Here is a 16788-nt window from a genome sequence, read left to right on the forward strand (position 1 = left end):
TCAGCAAGTGATGGAGATGTTCTGGTCGGCCACAGCGAAGACGGGGAAGAGGGGTCCCGGGAACGGGGCGCGATAGGTGTGGAGCACGGTACCGGAGGATGGCTCATAGAAAAGCAGCTCTTGGGCCTCCAAGTCCAGCAGCACGCCCAGCTGGGCTGGGCAACGCAGCAGCCCCAGAGACTCATGCTGCCCATTGTGTGAGAAACAGAAATTCTGGTCATAGCGGGAGAAGACCCAAGAGAAGGCATTGTAGCCTAGACGGGAGTCACTGCCAGAACCTTTGCGTGGCAGCTGGCAGGTGGCCACGCCCACCTTATAGGCAGAACTGTTCTGAACGTTGACCATCCAGGCATGCAGCCCCGCCTGGAAGGAAGTGGTGGCTAAGGCATTGGGCCAGTGGTCAAAGCGCTCTGGGCCATCTGCACAGGTCTTGGACTTCTTGGCACTGAAGGTCAGAGTCTTTCGATCGTCTGACAGTTGCAAGTAGGGGCTGACAGTCCTTTCGTCAATACGCACATCCTCCGTTCCTGCCAGAAAGAAGTCCAAGTTACCCAGGGCTCACCCTCAGCCCTAGCAAAGGTCTCCCTTGTCATTCATGACAGTGTGATCTTAGACAAGCCATTTATTCTCTCTGAGCCTCAGTTTCCCCATTCATAAAATTGGGATCAGAGTAGGGCTTAACGTAGTGGTGAGGATGAAATCAGATGATAGATGTCAAGTGCCCAGAATACAGTAAGTGTTCAATTTATTGTGGCAATGATGAGAGTGGCTATTATTAATCCAATGACTTCATTCACAAACTCTGATAGAAATAAGACCCAAGGAGAAATTTGTTCCTCAAGGCCGTACACTGAGTTGGTAACAGGGTCAAATGAAAAGCCAACCTTTCGTACCTACGTTTAGTACCTACTATTGATCATACTGCCTACTTGGTCTTATCTGCAGCTTCCAGAATAGACCGGGCTTGTCCTAAAACACAGTTGTTGGAAGCTAAAGAAGTATCAGATAAGGGGAGCTCTGGTGGCCTAGTGGCAAGAAGCTGCAACTACAATCCCAGAGGTGCACGGTTCGAATCCACCAGATGCTCTGCCGGGGAAGGAGGGGCAATCTCCTCCTGTACCAGTCAGATCTGATTTGACGGTACACGCACACAAAAATAATAAAATAAAATTTAAAAAAATGTATAAAAAAAAGAAGTATCAGATAGGCAGTTTCAGCAACCCATTAATTAGATGTCTTGTAAAATAGGCACAGATCCCAGATTCTAGAGTAAGCAGCTTGTAGCTTATTCTAAAAATATAAGGATCTTGTGGGGGTAGAGAATGAAAATGGGGGGGAAGGGGCGGAAATCCTGTCATTAATCTCACATTTATGTGAACTGTACAAAGACCATCCCTGAGAGTGAGGAAGCCCTGGGACAAACTGCTTTGGGAATCCCAGACCAAGCAGGAGATTCCTGGAGGCAGTAGAGCATGTTCCGTTTACATCTGTGGTCCGAGAAATTAGTATGGGGCCAAGTTCACATTTGTCTGAGTCAATGCTTGTCAAGTGAATAAGTGAAGTGAACCCAGGTAACCTTCATTCTCAATCTAGATCCACTCCAGTGGGCCATAAATTTTATCTTTAAAGAGCTACTAGAAGCTTCCAAGAAATAATACTGAGTTGCCTCACCTATGTAAGGAGAAGATGATATACAAGAACGCGAGTTATCTGATACCCAACCACAAAAGAGGTTGCTCTGGAAACAGAAAAGGCCCGGTCCAGCGGCTTTACTCATCCAGAGTCCTGACCCCACTGATCAGCCTGCATCTGGCATCACTGGTCATTTAAGCTAGCATCCCAGAAGGACAGCTCTCAATGTGGCAAACCCTGACAGAGAGACATACAAACAAATGGAAACCCAGTTGTCCCACAGGTGCTGGGTTCTGGAAGTTCCTAACCTGAGAGGGACCCGAGAACTGCCGTTGCCCAGAGCTGGTTCAGTAGTGGACTCCAAGTGCACTTGTCATTAAAGTTCAGCTTCTCTGACTCCTGGGGATCCAAAATGCCCTCCGCTTCCTCTGTCCTTATGGAGAAAAAAAAAAGCCAAAACAAAGATATCAAAGCAGATTCCCGAAATATATCTGAGTCAACAGAGGCAACTGGAGGGAGACAGAATAAAAGCATGGCCCCTCCAGAGTGCCACATAATAGGTCTCCTATAAAGGCAAAGTGGCGTACAGTAAACTTCCGAGAGGGGGATACCTGTAGGCAGTGTGTAAATTAACTCTCAGAGACGGTCTACTCTCTGGGGACATGACTTTCCAGTCTCTCTTGTAAGTGGCAGAGCTGAGACCTTCCTCTTCACCACACTGCCTGGAAAATGCCTACCCTCTCTCCAAAACTACTGTAGCAGTGATGTTACCTTTCGTTTGTTTCAGAGGTCACACAGGCAAGGACTAGTCATCAATCCAATCACAGTTATAGCACTCTGCTCCTAAATACTGCCTCTCCTTGGTTCACAGAGGGGACTGGGTTTTGATAGGGAATTTGAGAATATGGAAGACCTCAGAAGAGAAATCACCATTTATCAAGTAGCCCAACCATCAGCCTGATGTTTTCCACAGGGAGACTCATTAATCTGTAAAACAAAACTGGGAGGCAGCAATTACCTCATTTGACAGAAGAAAGAACAGAGAGAGATTCAGAGAAGGCACTCAACTACTAAGGAGAGCCGGCACGCAGGATTCAAGCCCTACATCCCTGATAAAACAGAACATAGGCTGAAGCCCTGGCATCATTCAACATAATTTCAGCTTTGACACATTGTGTAGTAAAACCTCAAAACAGGGTAGGGAAAAGTCGGTTTCTGCCATATAGGTTTCTAGACTTCTGGAAAGGGTTCTGAGAAAGGACTTTTCCATCACCTCTGAAGATGGTATAAAGATCATAAAGCAGATTCGAGGGTACACACCTCCCCTAAATCTCATAGCTGCCCATAAAGGCATGGTAAGGAGAGGGGGCTAAGAGTGTGGGTCACATTCCCCAGTGGATGCATACTCTTTCAAGACTGTCACTGACTGTCCTGGTTGGAGGTACAAGGTGAACAGAGGCCCTGGAGGAGGAATGAGGTAAACATTACTGAAAAGAGATTCTAGAAACAAAGACTCTTTATGATTTGGACAAGAGAGAGTCTGCTGCTCCTTTTCTAAGCACTGAGGCCCGGCTCTGGAGAAGCCTCAGGTGAGAGGATAGCAGGTGGTGAGAGGTGGTGATAGCAGCTGTTTTAAGCTGTCACGTCAGGTAAATCTGAGGCCAAATGCAGACTCTAATGTCTACAAAGAGTCAGCTAGTACAGAAATAGCACCAAATGGGTAGGAATGAAATGAGATTCAGATATGGTAGGATCCTGGCTGGGAACAGAATTCCCAGTCCGGCCATGGATGTGGAAATGACGCAGGAGCCAAGATGAGCTTTTCTCAGCTGGACACATACATTCAAAGGTGCTTGACAATTTCTGCATACAGTGCTCTAAGAATATATGTTATCAATCTCAAGACACACAAAAAATTGCAAACAAATTTTGAACTTTGTAGGTAGAGGGATTTTCTGGACACAACTGGCATCATTTGAGCATGGACTACATATAAGAATATCACACTGATGTTAACTTTTGTAAATGGAATAATTAGATTTTGATGCTCTCTCAAATAACCTCAAAGGCACGTGGTTTAAATCCACCAGGTGCTTCCTGGGAAGAGGACAATCTCCTCCATTGTTCTAAAAACCTGCTGGAGGGTCAGCTATGAGTTGATTTTGACTGGATGTCTCTGGATAAAGTGGGAGATAAACTTAGGATAAAATTAAAAATAAAAATAATGGTTGGGCTGACTAATCCAAGAGAAACTGGTGGAACCCTGGAGACTATGGCCCTTAGCTGCCTTTAAGCATAGAACTGAACCTACCTCCTTGACACACCTTGTAGCTAAATGAGACATCTTTAAAATGAACACAACCCTAGGGAAGTGCTCAGCTCTTAAAAGAATCATCTATACAGGACCACAAGGGCAGCATCTGCCGAAGGATAAAGCTCAGAAGGCATGAAGGGAGAGTATGGGAGGATGAACTGCAATAAGCACAAAGAGGGGTGCTGGTAACAGCGAGGATTGTAACAGTGAGGATGTGGGGATTGTAGTCAAGGTCATAAAACAAAAGCTGGATTATTGGTTGAATGGAATTTCTATCTTCTTTGTGAACTTTTAACTCAGCTCACAATAAAAAAGAATTAAAGAGGAGGGAACTCCAGTTGATTACCTCAAAACAACAAGATTAGGAAGGGTGATGGAGACTACCTAATTTATCTTAAGAGGTTTTGTATGAAATTTTTTTCTCTCTTACACATGTATACTACTGAAACATAAATAAAGACACACCTTTGAGATTGCTTGAGTTCTGTTCCAGAGCAGTAAAGTAAATTCACAATAAAGCTAGTTGTGACATTTGTGGTGTCCCAGTGCATAAAAGTTATGTTTACCCTATTGGTGGTGGTGGTGGTATGTGCTGTCAAGGCAGAACCAACTCATAGCTGACCCTCCAGTGGGTCTGCAGAGGCTGCAAATCACACAGGAGGAAACTGCTCATCTTTCTTCTAAGGAAGAGCTGATGGATTCAAACTGCATGCCTTTGGGTTGGCAGCACAATTCTTTAACCACTAGGTCACCAAGACTCGCTATACAGTAGTCTATTAAGTGTGTGACAATTACCAAATTGTGACAGAGACACAAAGTGAACACATAATATTGGGAAAATGGAGTTGTAGCCTTGCTGGATTCAGAGTTACCACATATCTTCAATGCGTAAAAAAAAATAAATAAGAAAACCAAACAACTAAAACCACCCTAGTATTTGTAAAGCACAATAAAAGAAAACATCATAAAATGAGGTATGCTAGTCAAAAAATAAAGAAGAATAAACTATGGTCTCCAAGTACAGCTCTGAAATCTCATTCACACAGGAAGTTTGAGAAAGTTAAATTAAAATTGGCAGATAACATCCTCTTGGCCACTTCCTTAAGCGCTTTCAGGACCCAGAAAAGGCCTAATGAAATTATTAATATATAACTAAAAATGAAAATTTTTAGTTTTAGGGATCATTTCATCAGAAAAAGGGAGAGTGAGACACACTGGCAATATAAGATGGGTATTACAAGGAATGAGTCCAAGTCCCGGCTCTGGGATTTATGCAAGTCCCCTCTGAGCCTTGACATCCTAATCTCTAAATATGATAGCAAACAGTCCCAACAGGGTGGCAAGACTCCAATGAGTGTGTATGTACTTCATCATCCTTCCATGACTCTCAAGTAATTCTCTACGGCAGGAACACCCACTGTCCAATGAGTCTGGCTCCATAGAAGCCACTCAAGTGCCCTCCTCTCAAGAGCAGTGGGGCCTTGATGCAAAAAGTGGGTAAAAGCCTAAGCACTGTGGTCTCCAAAAGTACTCAAGCATTCATGGGGACTGTACTCACCTCTCAAAAACCTCTTGCTCTTTCTGCTGTAAGGGGGAGAGAGAAAAAAACAACCAAAATCAGGCTTGACACCAGAAATCCTATAGTTAGTGAAGATATGAACATATTTAAATAGCTTGGAGGATTCCACATGAGCAGAGACTCAATTTTTTAAAAAAATCCCTTTCTTTTAATATGTAGCATAAAGCATACTGTTCTCACACAAAATTATATTTGATTACATTGCCATTTCGATTCAGCCACCTTAGAGGATAAAGCAGAGCTTCTCCATATGGTTTTCAAGGTTGTAAAACCTTTACCAGTGTAGCACCTGGTGGATTCAAACTACTGACCTTTAGGTGACTAGCCAAGCACTGCAATACCATGGGTCTTTTCCAATAATATAAACTGGGAATAAATCCCTCTATTCCCTCAGCCCAGTGCTGTTCTGGTTTCTCCCATATACATTTCAGGATAATTTTCTATTTCCCCAACCTCCCAAATGGGTGGGATACTTTCTGAACTTTCTAGTTTGACTGTCCTGGTGTTCAGGACAAAATGTGTCCTGTACTTGGAAGCTAACTAAATGAATGCAAAATCTAGGACAGTCATGGAAACTTCCCTAATTGAAACTGTGAGACACATCAGTTGCTCTGCTTGACAGTTTTATTCTGACATCACAGTGTCAGCTCAAAAGTGCAGGCATCTGAATAGTTATATAAAATAATTTCAAAGGAACTGTATCAAAATGTTAATCAGTGATCTCCCAGTGGCAAGATTAAGGATTAGGTCCACACTCTCCTATTCAATCTCTTTTTTTTAGGCCTGAACTCTCTCCACCGCTACACTTCCGTTGTCCTAACTCTTCTTTGTTTTTTAGGCATCAGCTTCTAGCACATTTCCTCCGGGAAGCCTTTTCCTGGCCCCACCTGGTTTGTGGAACCTCCTAGCTCTCACTGACTTCCTTTACACACATCCCTCCATCTCCTGTCAGTTTATGTATGTGTCCCTTTCCAAAGGCAGTGAGTGGCTTAGAGAGGTAGTCTTTAACTTGATCTCATAGCACGGGGTCTAGTACATCTCATATCACAGGGTCTAGTACATAACAAGCATTCAACAAATAATTTCTCATTATTAAAAGAATGACGTTACCAGCTGTAAAAAACCATCTATATCATTTCATTCTCTTGTCTCTCTTTAGCTCCAAATTCTCATTCCAGGAAACATCCTTAGTACTTTCAATCTTTGGGGGAGTTTGGCCAATGGCTTCTGCACCTACTCATGCCCACTCACAATCAGCTGGAGGTCATCCAGATGGGTGAGCATGCCCACCAGGCTGGTGCGGATGGTATCGAGCTTCTGCAGCACCTCTGCCCAATGTGCTCTCTGGGTCAGGATACTCTGGTGGGTGCGTTCCTCCTCACCGTGCACCTGCTCCAGTAACCGCTGCTCCTCGCTCTCACACAGAGTCCGTACCAGACTCAGCCTCTGGATGACCAGTTCTCGTGCTGCGCTCGCCATGCTCTGTCAAAGAATAAAACAAGGAGTGAAGTCCTAGCAAAGTCCTAATCAGGATTACAAGGGTTTGGGCTCAGCAAGGAGTGCCGAGATTGATTAGCAATGACTGCGATGGACTCGGGAATGGAAGTGCTTAATCCATTTTCTTTTATGATGAAGAAGATCCAGATACTCAAGTCATAATTCATGGAGCCAGAATCACAGGATGGAAGAGTTAGGCAGGGTTTTGAGAATATTTAAAGTTGCCTGCTTATTTCACAACTGGAAATACCAAAGGTGAGAGACCAAGATGACAGAATGATGTAACTGCAGGGCAGAAAAGCCTAAAGCCATTCACATCGACAGCCTCTGTACTATGTGGTAGTCCAGTTGTTATTTTGACCATATCTGTGGACAAGTAGCTCATAACTTCCTAAAGTTGTCCATTGCAACTGGTTCTGTGGTAGAATTCTGGCCTGCCCACAGGAGGCCTAAAATCAATCTTCAGTCAATGAATCCATCCAGTATCATCATCTACGCCATTAGCATAATACATGGCACATAGTAAGCATACCTGTATTTACTGAATGGGAAAGTTTTCACCAACTTAGTCTAAGATTTCTTGATAGTGTTCACATGGTAAGCCAGCAAGTATTCAAAGAACTCGGTGTTCTTAACTCAATCCAGTCCTCTTTCCCTATACCCAATGCCAGGTGGTAACCAATATTCCTCAAAGGTCCCTGCCTCATGAAGGGACTCTCTTGCCAAATGAAAGTAGAACTGCAACCTTCAGCCCAGAGTCAGGGATAGTCAGAAGCTTTGCGTGGGCCTTGTCCCTGAAGACCTGCTTTATTCTACAGAGGAAACTGAAAACTCCACAAGTTGCCCTGAAATGGGAAAAGTGCTGAAGCGAGCAGAAAGTAAGCCAAGGAGTGTAGACTAAATAGAAAATGCATAATTATACCTTAGTTCTATACCCACATGTATCAACAACCACAATAGTGATCAACAGAGTAAACTATTTAGTCGGAATTTCTTGTAGGGAAATGCAACCAGGGTGTTCTTTAGAGGCAAGGATGATGAAATTTTAGCTCACATACTTTGGGCATATTGTCAGGCAAGTCCAGCCCTTAGAAAAAGAGATCATGCTTGGAAAAGTCAAAGGTCAGCAAGAGAGTGGAAGATCTTCAACAAGGTGAACTGATAGAGTGACTGCAAGGCGGGTTTGGTCATGGTGGGGACTGTGAGGATGGTGAAAGGAGGACAAAACTTGGATCTGCTGTTCACAGGATCGCTGAGTCACACCGGTTTCAGTGGTACCTGACAACAGCAGGGACTGCCAGACTGGATTAAGCAAAGAAAAGAGAGAAATACAGAACAAAACCCAATTACAAAAGAAATTTAAAAAATGAGAAAGGATTGTTAGTGATGCCATGGTTAAGCATTTGGCAGCTAACTGAAATGCTGGCCTTTTAAAACCACCCAGTAAACACTGCAGAAGACAGATCTAGAGATCTTCTACTCTCATAGATTTTTTAAAGTCTAAAAATGTCTATGGGGCAACTCTACTTTGTCAAATGGGATCAACAGGAGTCAAACTCAATTCAATGGATACCTGCATATGGAAAACTTTAACATACTGTTAAAAGAAGGTGTGCCTGATCCAAGCCAAGGTCTTCTCAACTGCTTGGGATGCATCTGAGAGCAGGACAATGACTAAGAATGACAGAAGAATCATCAATGCCTTTGAGTTGTGGTGCTGGAAAACAGACGGAACATCACATGATGTTCAATGAACCATGAAAAGAACAAACAAATCAATCTGTGCTGGAAAAAGTGAAACCAGGGTGTTCCCTGGAGGCAAGGATAATAAAACTCTGTTTCACACACTTTTTCATGTTGTCAAGAGAATAGTCCTGGAAGAAGGGCATCATGCTTGGAAGAGCAGAAGGTCAACACAAAAGAGGAAGACCCTGGATGAGACGGACTGACAAAGTGACCATGGCAATAGGGGCCAGGTGTTTTGGAAACGGGTGAGGTTGGCTCAGAATAGGCAAGGTTTAGAGACATTGTTCATAGAGTCAGTATGAGTCTTAGTTGAATCAATGGCACATAACAGCAGCAACAAGAGCTTCGTAACACTGATTTAAAGTTGCAAGGCTAAAGGCTGAAGGGCCTGGGGGCATGCTTGACCAGCTGGCCTAACTGAAGAATTGTGTCCAGTTTACTGAACTGTAACTGGTTTACTTTTCTCATAAATTCTGTAACTGTTGAGTATGGTTCTGAGTTGTGTGGCCATTAAAACATTTTATTAGAAACTAAACAGGAAGAAATAAAAAATAAAAAGAAAAAAACCCCATATTATGAGACCTAGTGAAAGCCCTAAGAGAGAGAGATAGTGAGTGTCAGACTTGATAGAAGTAGATACAGGAGCATGGTGGTGGTGGTGGTGGTGGTGGTGGCAGGGCATGTGTGACCTCAAGGGAATTAGTTAGTACTATGGATGGTGTTAAGAGGGAGGTGATTCCCCCTCATGGAGTTAGAGGAGGTCAGATTTGATGGTCCCTATGCCAGATGCACTGTTTTTATAATAATTCATAAACATTTTGATTCATGACATTGATTGCAAAAACATGGGACTGAACAAACCATGGACCTTTAGATCTTCAGTCTAAAGCTCTTACAACTAGGCTACTTCTGTTTTTTGGTGTTTTTTTTTAACAGCTGGTACTTTTAAAACATTAACAAGATAGTCAAACCTGTGGCAATTTTAATAAGGAACAAGATAAGGCAAAATAAACAATAACAGGAGTGAAATTTAGACATTCACAAAGATTTCAGAATCACAACTAAGAACAACTTCATGCCATTAAATTTTCATTTCAGTTGATTCTCACTCGTAGCTGCCATATAATGGAGTTGAGATGTTCCACAGGGTTTCCTGCTCATGGTTCAAAATCAGGAAGGTAGTGTGTCAGAGATGCATACCTTTCAATCTGTATGCAGAACAGATCATTCAAGAGGCTGGGCTTTATGAGGAAGAATGTGGCATCAGGATTGGAGGAAGACTCATTAAAACCTATGTTATGCAGATGACACAACCTTGCTTGCTGGAACTAAAGCAGACCTGAAGCTCTTGCTGCAGAAGGCCAAGGACTGTAGTCTTCAAAATGGATTGAAGCTCTACATCAAGATGACAAAGATTCTCACTGCTGGGCCAATTGGCAGCACCATCCATGATGGATGAAGAAGAGTTTGAGATTGTTAACAGTTATAGCTTGCTCAGCTCCACAATCAACATTCTTGGCATCAGCAGTTATGAAATCAAAAGACGAATTGCATTAGGTAAATCTGCTGTTAGGGACTTTTCCAGAGTACTAAGAAGCAACAATGCCAATCTAGAGACTAAGATATGCTTTATCCAGTACATGGTCTTCACAATTACTTGCTATGCATCAGAGAGCTGGATAATGACTAAGGATGACAGACAAAGAATTGATGCCTTTGAGTTGTGGTGCTGGAGAAGAGTCTTGGATCATGGACCACCAAGAAAACAAATAGGTCTGTCATGAAGAGTGTGCAACCAAGTTTCTCCTTGAAGGATAGGATTTTGAAGCTCCACCTCACATACTGTGGGCATGTGGCCAAGAGGAATTGATCCTTAGAGAAGGACATCATGCTCAGAAAGGAGGAAGGACAGTAAAGGAAGGGAAGATCCTGGATGAGATGGATTGATAAAGTAACTGGAGCAATGAAGGTAGGTGTGTCGGAGTCAGTGAGACTGGCTCAGGACAGGGAAGGCTTCAGAGCTGCTTTACACAGGGTCGCTATGAGTCACAGGCAACAGCACATAACAACAGCAGCATTCTTAAGAGAGGAAGCTCTCTGATGATCTAGTCTTTAGGGAGCTAAGGTGCTAACCTAAAGGCAGCCAGTCTGAACCCACAGCAGCTCTGCAGGAGGAAAAGAGGCAATCTCCTCCTGTGTGACTTATAGCATCTGAAAAACTCAGTAGAAGGTCAGCTTCAACGGCACAGCAATGAAGGTTGGTTGTTGTTTAAAAAAATTAGCTCGTAGGTGACTAAGTCTTTACTATCTTGAAACCACTCTCATTAGAATCTAGTCAGTTCTGACACACAGCTGGACTCTCCAGCAGGTTTCCAAGGCTGTAAACTGCACAAGCGGAGATTACCCATCTTTCTTCTCCTATAGCATTTCTGGTGGATTTAAACTCAAAACATAAATACTTACTATAAAAGTCACTGAGTTATTTTACAGTTTTAGGACTATACACAAAATAATCTCATGTTAGAGGAAGGCTACCCTTTCTGATTACCTACCCAAAGATGCATGAGAAAGCAGTTTTCTAAGTCTTTATACCCAGCGTGTAACAGGGAATAAGCTCACCCTAGCACTGTCACAAGTCTCAAGCATATCAGAGATGACGAGGGCCAGGAGTCATAATCGACTCACTAGCACTTAACAATAATGTACTAAGGAGGGTTCGGTGAGATGGTAGGCCAGCATTCCGAGATATCCAGGACAGTGAGTCTATGTGGACAGGAAGAACCCTAGACTTTTACAAGCCCCTAAGGCCTGGAATCTTCTCTTCAGGGGTGGGAGTGCGGGAGAGGGAGAGGGCCAAGGGGAAGAATTACCACTGCTCTCTGGTTCTTTCCTGTTAGGACCTCAGCCACATATTTGGTGATGCCGGCACTCTGCAACTGCAGCCTTTCACACTGGTCCACAATCTTGTTCTGCAACACAAAACACACCCCACGTTGACCCATTTATATGATTCATCACTCAATTCCAATAATTTCCCCCCCTTCTACCCCATCTCAGGTACCAAACCTCAGACCACAACCATAACCTCCACAATCTTCATTTTAAGGGTTCCATACATTGTATCCTCCTAGCTCCCTAACTCTAGAATCCTCACTCCCACAATTCTTCAGTTCAGTCGAGGCTCTTACCATTTCACTGGTCACTTTTCTCTTTCCATCATCCTCCTTTATGGCTTTTATTTCCTTTCTTTTGGCTTCCTCCCTCCTTCATTCTCAACTCCTTGACACTCCACCCCTGCATCTGAATAAAATGTGACTTCTGAAATGGATCTTCTTCAAGTTATCATTATTCACTAAATAGCACCATCAAACATTAACTTCATTACTCAGAACAAAACCCCAAAAGTACTTTGAGTCTCACATCAAATCCATCAGAGTCCTATTAGGCCCATCCCCAAAGCAACTCGCTCTTCTGACCACTTCAGCACCTGAACTTCTGCTATTCAACCCAGATCTCCATTATCATCATTTCTCCCAGAAACCACTCGAAGAACTTTCTGAGCTTCCATTTTTTTTATTTCTACAGTCATTCAGAGCCACCTTTGCAAAGAAATCCAATAAAGAAATCTACTCCCTTATTCAAAACGCCCTTTCCAATACATGTACAGTAAAGTCAAATTTCTTAGCTTTGTCAACAAGGCCCAGCCTGATGTGACTACTTATTTTTTCAATATCAGCTCTTAGCATTCTCCATTCTGACCTTTTCATTCCTTAAAAAACACCAAACTTGTCCTCACCTCAGAATCCTTGCACCTGTTCCTCTGCTCTCGCAGTCTTCCCTCCTATTTTTGCATGACTCATACCTCCTCTTCCCTACCCCCTACTTCACTCAGGTCTCTGCTTAAATGTCATCTCTTCAGAGAGCTTTTAAAAAACCTTCTCCACCCTCCATTCCTTTCTCCCTCTCTCTCATTACCACTGACTTGTCAATGAGACGCAAAGTTGCCCCTCCTGCAGGTTTTGAGGCTGTAAATTGCATAGGAGGAGACTGCCCCGCATTCTCCTTTGGAGTGCTGGTTCTGGATTAAAACGCCAAAGATAGGTGACCTTTGGGTTAGCAGCCAAATCTCTATGAACTACACCACCAGAGTTTCCTCCCTTCCTTTACTTTTTCTCCTTTGTAACTAAACATTATGTATTTTTTATTTTGTGCTCTCTGTCCCCACCACCACTGGAACATCAGCCATGATTTTCTCTGTTCTCTCAGGCCTGTTCTCTGTTGCATCCTAGTATCTAGCAAAATTTTTGAGTATAGAGGACCCTGCATAAATATTTGCTGAATGAACACCCACAGCCTTGACTACAAAAAGATGGGCCCATTCATGGTTCACAAAAACTTTCAACATTACCAGTTGAGCTCTGTAGAGAAGAGAGCTGCTCGCAGAGCCATGGCTAAGCCCCTGTTCTTCCTTTCACTCCATTTCTCCAGGTTACAACTGGAGCCCCTCCCTAATTTCCCATCCAGGAAGTCCTCAAAAACTCTTTCTCCCTAAAGTGGAAAATCAGGCTTCCATTTCACAAGTTTAAGTAAAAAGTTACAAAACCTGAACTCACTAGGAGGAAGCTGTGATCGCCACATACTATGGGACTGAGGGAACTGAGACGGGCTTCTGAAAAGCTAAATGGTAGGAATCTAGGTTAGTGAAAGAGGAGCTAAACTAGTGCTGGTTTTATCCAGTTTGGTCACAAATTTGCCCTGGGGTGCAGTTTCTTTGCCAGCTGGGGACTGAAGAAATCTACTTAGAACTGGCGGGAGAGAAGGCAAGACAAATCTCCCTTCAAGCCTAAGAGAGGTACGTATGCTCAGGACTGGAAGGGTGCTAGGGAAGCACCATGGTGCAGAGTGCATTCACAACACGCCTCCTGCACCCTTCAGCTATTCAGATCCAATACTGATGGCAACTCTCCCCCTCTTTATTTCTTAATAAAGTACATAACTGATTTTAAAGGAGTCCTTTTATGGCTAAAGGTTTCTCAATGTGCACCTTGCAATTTCAAATCGTTCAAATTAAAACATGGTGGGTTTATATTAGTAACAACCATATCTATATTTTAACATTTACATGCCAGGTCTGACCTTGTGTTGAAGACGTGGGTACGTTTTTCCAGTTTAAACCCAGATCTCAACAAAAGAACTAAACGGCACACTTTTCTAAAAGGTGTCACAAAATTCTCACTCCCACTAGCATCATCTCCCTTCAACTACTTCTTCCTTTTACTTACTAACTCCCTAGGCCCAGTCCTTGAGTCTGAGGAACCTTGAAGGACTAACTGTCCTATTCCAGGCATGTTTCCTTATCAGTAAAATGCAGGTGGGGCCTCCACTTCAAAAGCTTGGTTTGGATGGGATGAGATGACAGATATAGAGTAGTCTGGAATTTGCCAAGTTTCCATCCATCATACAAGTTTATGATACTACACTGTATATATTTATTATCAGCATTATTGTTGATGGCGGTGGTGACACCACCAACCAAGAGTTTTCTAACCTCAGCACACTGTAGGTTGTTTATTATAATCCAATTTAAGTAGGCAAAGCCCCTCTGGTCTCACAACAGGGCTGGATTCCAGGGTGATGCTAGGAGAATAAAATTATTTAAGAACATTGCACAGAAAGCCCCCCAGGAATCAGAATTTGTAATGGAAGGAAGCCCAGGATGAATTTAACGCCCCAGCCCTAGCAGCTCAAAATGGGAGGATGACTACAAGTTCACTAGTCTGAAGTAAAATTAGAAGTGAAGGTGGGGGGAAAACCCTAGGTGAACCGCTCCACCAGGAAACTCTTATATCCACCCGCCCCTGTGGCTGATCCTGGTGAAACCAGCTTGCAGGACAACCAAGGCCAGTGCTGGCAGGGAAAGAAATCTCCTTACCAGGAAGCCAGAAGAGTGGTGGGAGGGGCTTTGAGCCAAGGAGTAAGAGATGAGAGCCTAGGTTTTAATAGTGGTCAGCTGCCATGGGGGGCTGGTGTTGAGGCACACTTGGCCCCCTAGGAGCTGAAGCAACTGAGCCCTCTATTGCCCAAAGCCAGCCACAGCTCTCCTCTCCCTCAACAGTGCAATGGAAGAGAGGGGGCGCATGAATCTACCAGAAATAACTTTCAGTTGAGCTATATGACAGGCATAATGGCTAAAAAAAAAAACACTTCACACATAATTTTACTGTATCTCACTACTCATTACTGAGTCATTAGTCTAGGAATCATTATTGCACTCAAATCACCGATGCTCGATCACTGAATTCATATGTGGGATTCGAACTCAAGCTACACCTTTAATCGCCTTGCTTTACAGCCATGTTACCGAGGTGCCTGGGCTTCTGAATCTTGCCGTCGGGTCCACTGAACCCACGTTCCCCCTCTGGCCGGGTTCTGCCCTGCGCGGCGCCCTGGCGTGTCCCCTCCTCGGGAGCCCCCCTCCCTCCGGAGCCCCCCGCCTTCCGGTGCCCGAGCTGGCTCACCCGTAGCTGCTCGGCGCGTTCCTCGGCCCGGCGGATGCGGTGCCCCCCGCAGCGACCGCCTAGCTCCGCGCAGGCGGAGCACACGAGTCGCCGCTCGGAGCAGCAGAACCAACTCAGAGGCTGGCCATGTTCAGGGCAGAGCGGCTCCGGCTCGGCCCCGGACTCGGCCCCCAGCCCTGGCCGCAGGCCTGCTCCCTCCAAGGACATGGCCGAGTGGCGGCCGCAGGGCACTCCACCTGTCGCAGGTGGCTGCTGGGCGGGGCCTCCCTGGCCCCACCCTTGGCCCCGCCCAGTGCGCCCGCGCGCCCCGCCCGCCCTGCGAGGCGCTCCCACCCACCACCCTGCTTCTGCGGCGCGGGCCACCCTCACCGTGCCCAGACCCTGTCGCCGGCCTCCACCCTTCCACGGTCGGCGGTCTTTTGAGCTCTCTGCTTAATTAAATGGCATTGTATGTATGTTGTTTGTTTTTTCAGCAAGCACAAGCCACAAATCGTAATCACATATAGTAATCACAAATAGTAATCGAAGGAAACGTCTCGAATCCCTGGGTGATCAGAAACTGAGCTTCTAACTAAAAGCTGGCTATTGCGTACACCCAGACAGATCCATAAGAAAGATCCGAGGGAGCTCTGGTGGCTTAGTGGCAAGAAGCTGCACTGCAACCCCAGAGGTACACAGTTCGAATCCACCAGATGCTCTGCTGCAGAAGGAGGGCAATCTCCTCCTTTACCAGTCAGATCCGATTTGACGGCACACACACACACAAAATATTAAAAAACTAAAAAAAAATTAAAAAATCTGACAATCTATTTCCCCAAAAACAACTTTTGAAAACCCTATTATAGACACATGGGCGCGCTATGAATCAGAGTCAACAAGGCAACTGATTTTATAAGAAACTTTATTGAGCGATCATTAAGAGCTAGTGAACTCTTGGTGATGAGTAGTCGGTAGGCATCTCTAGCGGTCCAATTCTGCAGCGGCTCAGAGGGAGAAAGTCTTAACCCTACAGCTAAGACTTACAACTTCGGACATTGATTAAGGGTTGCTGCAAGTAGAGAGCATTGAGCGTATTAAGCGCTAAGCGCCCTGGTGAGCTTTGGTTGCTTGGTGGTAATGAATTGCACTGTCACATAAAGGCAAGAAGTTCGAATCCACTAGCTACTCTGTAGGAGAAAGATGGGCGATTTCCTTCTGTGCGATTTAGTGCTTCTAAAAACACACTGGAGGATCAGCTATGAGTCCACTCTATAAAACAGTAAGGTAGTGTTGTGTTTAAAGCACTAGCTGTTAACAAGTAGCTCCAGGAGAAAAATGTGGGGGGTCTGATCTAATAAAATATATATATATATAGTCTTGGAAACCCTCTGAGATAGTACTACTATGTCCAATAGGGACGCGATGAGTCACAATCAAGTGAGGACAGCGAGGTTTAAGTGGCAGGGTTCTGCTAAACTCTTGATAAGCATTCTATCATTTAATCCTCATGATAATGCTTTTGA

At 44.3% G+C, this 16788-nt stretch overlaps 1 protein-coding gene across 1 annotated transcript; it reads right to left on the bottom strand.

Moving 5' to 3' along the window:
- BSPRY (B-box and SPRY domain containing) lies at positions 1-15493 on the bottom strand. Its single transcript, XM_006890760.1, has 6 exons — positions 15287-15493; positions 11639-11737; positions 6777-7007; positions 5505-5530; positions 1941-2065; positions 1-527 (listed from the first exon to the last, which is right to left on the bottom strand). The coding sequence occupies exons 1-6, from the start codon at positions 15491-15493 to the stop codon at positions 1-3; spliced, it is 1215 nt and encodes a 404-aa protein (XP_006890822.1).
- Positions 15494-16788: the final 1295 nt, after the last annotated feature.

Source organism: Elephantulus edwardii, unplaced genomic scaffold (assembly GCF_000299155.1).
Source record: "Elephantulus edwardii isolate Elephantulus edwardi_28Jun2011 unplaced genomic scaffold, EleEdw1.0 scaffold00092, whole genome shotgun sequence".
Taxonomy (NCBI): Eukaryota; Metazoa; Chordata; class Mammalia; order Macroscelidea; family Macroscelididae; genus Elephantulus; species Elephantulus edwardii.

Coding starts and splice junctions, on each gene's coding strand:
- BSPRY (XM_006890760.1), bottom strand. CDS start 15,493: ATGTCCTTGGAGGGAGCAGGCCTGCGGCCAGGGCTGGGGGCCGAGTCC. Junction 5,531..6,776: donor TGGATGACCTCCAGCTGATT/GTGAGTGGGCAT, acceptor TCCCCCTTACAG/CAGAAAGAGCAAGAGGTTTT. Junction 2,066..5,504: donor GAGCAAGAGGTTTTTGAGAG/GTGAGTACAGTC, acceptor TTTCTCCATAAG/GACAGAGGAAGCGGAGGGCA.